Source organism: Triticum aestivum, unplaced genomic scaffold, assembly GCF_018294505.1.
Source record: "Triticum aestivum cultivar Chinese Spring unplaced genomic scaffold, IWGSC CS RefSeq v2.1 scaffold185729, whole genome shotgun sequence".
Classification (NCBI taxonomy): Eukaryota; Viridiplantae; Streptophyta; class Magnoliopsida; order Poales; family Poaceae; genus Triticum; species Triticum aestivum.
Genome location: NW_025236152.1, coordinates 336 through 5,529, shown reverse-complemented (window position 1 = coordinate 5,529; position 5,194 = coordinate 336). Strand labels below are relative to the sequence as shown.

Below are 5,194 nucleotides of genomic sequence, written 5' to 3'. Positions count from 1 at the left end.
GGGGGGGGTAGGGAATCTGCTAGAGTTGCTCTAACAACTGAACAAGTGTGACCAAGCTGAGAGTTTCTGAAAGTAACAACTCACCATGAAGAATATCGTGCAAGGATCCCCTGGATGTATACTCGTAAGCAAGAAAACGGTTTTCTGGTTTCGAGGATGTATGATTTTCTTCAACACAGTATCCAAGAAGCTGGAGAACATTCTCATGTCTGAATCTTGAGAGCAAGGGCAAGGGAACCTGAAGCAGAAGGGTGGTAGTTAAAAGGAAAGCCTTGTTACACTGATAATTAAAGAGCATTAACTAGAATGGTGAAGAAAGGCAAGGCATGCAACCAAGACCTCTAAAATAGCACTAGGAAAAAGCTTCATGATCGTGGATTTATTATGTCCATCTTTAAGCACACCGAGGAAAATTTCACCATATATGTTCTCTCCTATTCGAGCACAACTGCCGAAATTCCTGGTTATTTTCCTCAGTTCGTCAATGGAAACGACCGGTACAACATCCTCTGCCTTTTCACTTTTAGTAAGTCTGGAATTGCTACCTGTATTAGGAGAAATTGAAATAAAGATTAATATGAGAAGTTATTCATGAAATATTTGATTATTTAGTTCTAGTATTTAGCAAAATGAAATTTATTGACATGTTCCTGATGTGATAAAGCTGAATGAAATTTGGGTTATATGTGATTGACCTTGCGGAATGAAATCTAATAAGACACCTTTTAAGATTAGAGAGGAATGAGAATCACGAAACAAATTAACGCTATACAAGGACTTTAGCAATATGGAGTTAACCATTTTAATTGAATTTAAATGTGATACATATGGAACCAGCTAGTGAGATGGAATTAACATTAATTGAAGGAACGAGAAACTACTAAAATTGCCATGCCAATCGGAAAGGATTATACAAACTCCTCATTACCTGTAGAATGTCTGCCCTTGCGCAGGTGGTAAGCTTTTCTAATTGTCCTAAGTCTGTCCGCTACTTCAAGCATTTCTGGACGCATTTTTTCCTCCAACTTCAAGCATTCAGCTGCTAGTTTTGCGATATCTTCAAGAAATTTCATGTTTTTTTTATCATTCACAATTTCCTCATCAAACATTTGTCTCACCTTTTTCCCTTTTCTCACGGCTTCCAGAAAACTTTTAGCAAGGTTGTTATTGCCCTCCACAGCTTTCTTTCGGGTGATGATTTCCAGCAAAACAACTCCAAAACTGTATACATCACTTTTGGGAAGTAGAATCCCACTCTGCGACAATAAAGGGTCCATGTAACCTATGCAACCAATGACGTGTCTGGTATGCTGAGTCTTGTCAGCCGCAAGCAATCTTGCTATCCCAAAATCTGATATCTTTGGCCGAAAATTTTCATCTAGCAGTATATTAGCAGGTTTGATGTCGCCATGAAGAACAGGACTGTACATTGAGTGCATGCATGATAATGCTTCAGCTGACTCAATGGCAATGTCCAACCGTTTGTCCAAAGGGAAGGGCATACAGCCATTAGCATTGCTGCTGCTGCAGTGAAGGATGTTGTAGAGGTTTCCATTGCATACAAACTCCATAACAATTGTAAGAGCATTTTCCTCCGTGCAGCAACCGAAAAGCCTGACGACATTCTTATGATTTATCTGGGAATGTACTATCACCTCTTTGGCAAACTCTTCTTTCTTGGTTCCATTTTTGTATCTCTTTACTGCGACTGGATGAAGATCATCTAATTTTCCTTTGTAAACTTTACCAAACCCGCCTTCTCCCAGCATGGTGCTATACCCACCGGTGATGTCTTCTATCTCCTTTTGAGTGAAAGATCTTAGATTATGATTGTTATCCACCCTTTCTAGCACCACCTGTCCATTAGCATGAAGGAAATCCCTAACAGTGCTCCCTTGGTAATCCATTTGCAAACCAAGATCAAATTCGTAAAACAAGCAGAGGTGTGGCTTGCCTGTGTCAGAATGTGAACCAATATCAGTGCTCTTACTTGAGTATGTCTTATGAAAGGGGATTTTAGCTCCACAGCTAAGGACATTGTAAGATTGGTTGAACTCCGATTTACTGCAAGTAGGTTAATTTCATAAAAATAGAAGACTGTAAAATATACCCCAGACACAGTCCATTGAAAAAATGTTGATATCAATGAGACCTATGCTTTTGCATGCATATCATTACAAGTAGGACAGAGTAGGAGTGCTCTGTGCTCATCATGATGCAAGAACACAAGATATTACTAGAATTACCAGTTTGGAATTGCGTTCGTATGGCAGAGAAGCAATTCTCCCCTCTTGCTGAGACGGGGGCAAGGGAAAACTGAAAAGGCCAAGGCGAACCAGGACGAAGGGAATCGGGATCCTGATTTGTTATACCTCACACATGTGCATTATTTTGGTGTCATGCCCTTGATTTTAGCCTTCAAAGATCTGAGGGGCTGCCCCTGTCCTAGGTAAAGCTACCCTTGATTGTTGAGAAATTGCCACCCCCAAAGCAATGATTTTGAAGCCAAGCCCCTCAAAGCATACTACTCCTACTTATTATGCTAGTCTATGAGGCAAGATTCATTCGAAAATATGTATCCCCAGAATATCGTGTGCAGAACCATGGTTAAAGAAACAAAAAACAGCGGTGGACAACGAAGACACATAATGATCTCTGAAACTGTGCATGTCCGATTGAGTCAAGCAGCGTTTACCTGTTGATTCCTCTGAGGCAGCCTTGCTTATCTGAGGCTCAGATGTTCTTCCTCCCTTTGCATTTGCATCGGTACACACGCGTTTGTTTGCAGTGCGGGGCGAGGGGACGCGGCCAGGAAGTCAGCAAGGAAAGAGCAGCACGATCTAGTACATGCCGGGGCCCCTTCCCCTCACTTATTGGCCGTGCGCCGGCGACGAGCTAAACTGCTCGAGAGCATTCCAAGGACAAAAGCATCCTACCTGGACGGAATATATAGTAGTAGATCTCAAATCGGCAGTCCCTTGGAAACAGGCACCGGAGGAGAAATCTACCAACCGATCCAAAAATTAATATCCGACTCACCCGGATGTGGCGAAGAGGGGAGGCGGCGCACTGGGCCGCCACCAGCGCGTATAGGGCGCACCGGGTTCGACTCGCCGGCGGTGGAAGCACGCCGACCAGGCTGGGGCACGGCGGCGCGCTTCGGCCGTGGGCGTGGTGGGTCACGGAGAGAGGTGCGCACGCGGCGGTGGTTGAGCTTTGACCGCTAGAGACGACGACGAGTGGACGACTGTGGGTTGGATTCCACGATGTGGGGCCTGTGTATACTATTACACATGGGATGATGGGAACAGCTACAGTGAGAGGTGTCTGAATTTTTATTTTTATTCTTTTTCTTTGAAGACACCAAAGGTATAATCTCATATTTAAAATTCACTATATTTTTTTGGTAAAAGAAATTCACTATATATAAGAGCACCTCCAACGCGCCGATCCAAATTTGCCCGCGCGGCCGGCTCGTCATCGTTTTGCAATCAATGTACACACATTTTGCATAGTTCCACAACCCAAATAAATATATCATACTTTACAAGTTGGAAAAAAATTTATCTCAGATACATTTTGAAAAAAGATACATCTATTGGTTGCCAGCATGAGCCCACATATAGTCAACCATTTTGCGACTGAATGTGTGTTTCCCAATCACGTATTTGCACCTGGTGGTTTTCCTGGAGTCCTCAGGTGTTCTAGGTTGTTGCAGTGCGGCAGTCGCGGAGTGCTTGAATGTTCAAGTGGATGTGTGCTGCGGCTGCTCCAGGTCTCGAAGCTAGCACTTCTCCTGCTCTAGGGTGAGCATCTCTCAAGTCCGATGGTACAATGCCTTGCGAGCCATGGCGAGAGGGAAGGGTCCCTCTGCGACGAGAGAGACTGAGGATGTGTGCAATCTTTCTCCCTGGGCGTTGGTCGGGCTCACTTCTACACTCTGTTGTAAGCAGGTCCTCGTCGTGCTTGTGTGTGTCCCTATCCTATATGTATGTTTGGTTGTAGTCTTCGGCTAAGACAAGCAATGAGCTTTGTTCTTCCTGTATTCTTTTTGAGCTTGTGCGCTCCGTTGAGTTGTAAGCTTCGTAGAGTGTCCCCTTGTATTGTTTGGCCGAGGTGGTTTATGTATGTTTGTAATTCCTGACCGGTTGATGGCTTTATTAGTTTAAAGCTGGCCTCTCCGTGAGCCTTCGTTCTAAAAAAAAGTGTTGGCAGAGAGGGACAACCACCCTGCCATAGGTGATCTGCCGGCGACGGACATGCGAATGGTCAGATGACTTGGCATGCCGTTGTAGTATCTGGATTTCACTTGGGGTAAGACACTGGCTACGTTGCACGTGGTATCAAACCGTTGATGCTTTGTTCATCTGATGGAGAGCATGCAGAGGGGGATGCCAGTGTGCGCCTGGTCATGTGTATAGGGGCAGCAATTCTCGGGAAGTTCAAGCATTTGTTGCATGCCAAGTTCGACAACATGGTGTATTCCAAATTCTAGCTCGCTGCCTCCATTTATTTCTTTTCTTTGAGCTCCTCCGATGTAACGAGTTATGGTTATTTGTATCCAAGTGTTTGCTGGATAATTAATTTTAGTTTCAGTTAATCCAGATCTAACGGTGTGTATGGCTCCAAATGTATTGCAGAAATGGACAACTAGGTAGTAAGGCAGAGAACCTGTGGTGTAATACGTCTAGGAGGGTGCTTGGATCCAAGGGACTATTTTTAGTCTGACTAAAAATAGTCTCTTTTAGAGGCTAAAGTTCCAAGAACCCCTGACTAAAGAGAGGCTAGAACTAGTCTTGAGGCTAAAAATTTTTAGTCATAGGAAACCTACTAAAATATGTATTAGCCCTCTCTCTCGTCATTTAATGCCTCTCCTTTAACACATGCGAGTTCTGGATTGGAGGGTTTGGAGGATAATAAATGCTCAATAACTTGATTTTAGTCTCTTTAGTATTTGGAACCAAGCATGGGTGAGGCTAGCAAGTTTTAGTCCCACTACTTTTAGTCATGGGACTAAAATGTATCCAAGCACCCTCTAGGACACTTGAAGTTTGCATGCATTTATTCTATAATAAATGAGAAATGATTAGAATCAGCCGGCGCCGGTCACATGTAAAGTTCCGCCGCCCACGCAGCCGTCAGATCCAAGTTCGATCCGACCATTGGCCGCGTGCCTCTACCACCTTGCAATTTT

The 5,194-nt window shown here is 43.9% G+C and overlaps 1 protein-coding gene across 1 annotated transcript; it reads right to left on the bottom strand.

Moving 5' to 3' along the window:
- Nucleotides 1–84: 84 nt before the first annotated feature.
- LOC123176407 (uncharacterized) lies at nt 85–3,275 on the bottom strand (the record flags this gene model as incomplete). Its single annotated transcript, XM_044590617.1, is given in 5 exon segments — nt 85–238; nt 340–545; nt 929–2,064; nt 2,696–2,732; nt 2,937–3,275. Coding segments are annotated over 5 exon segments (1,872 nt in total), but the record flags the coding sequence as incomplete, so codon positions are not given.
- Between the last annotated feature and the right edge of the window lie 1,919 nt (nt 3,276–5,194).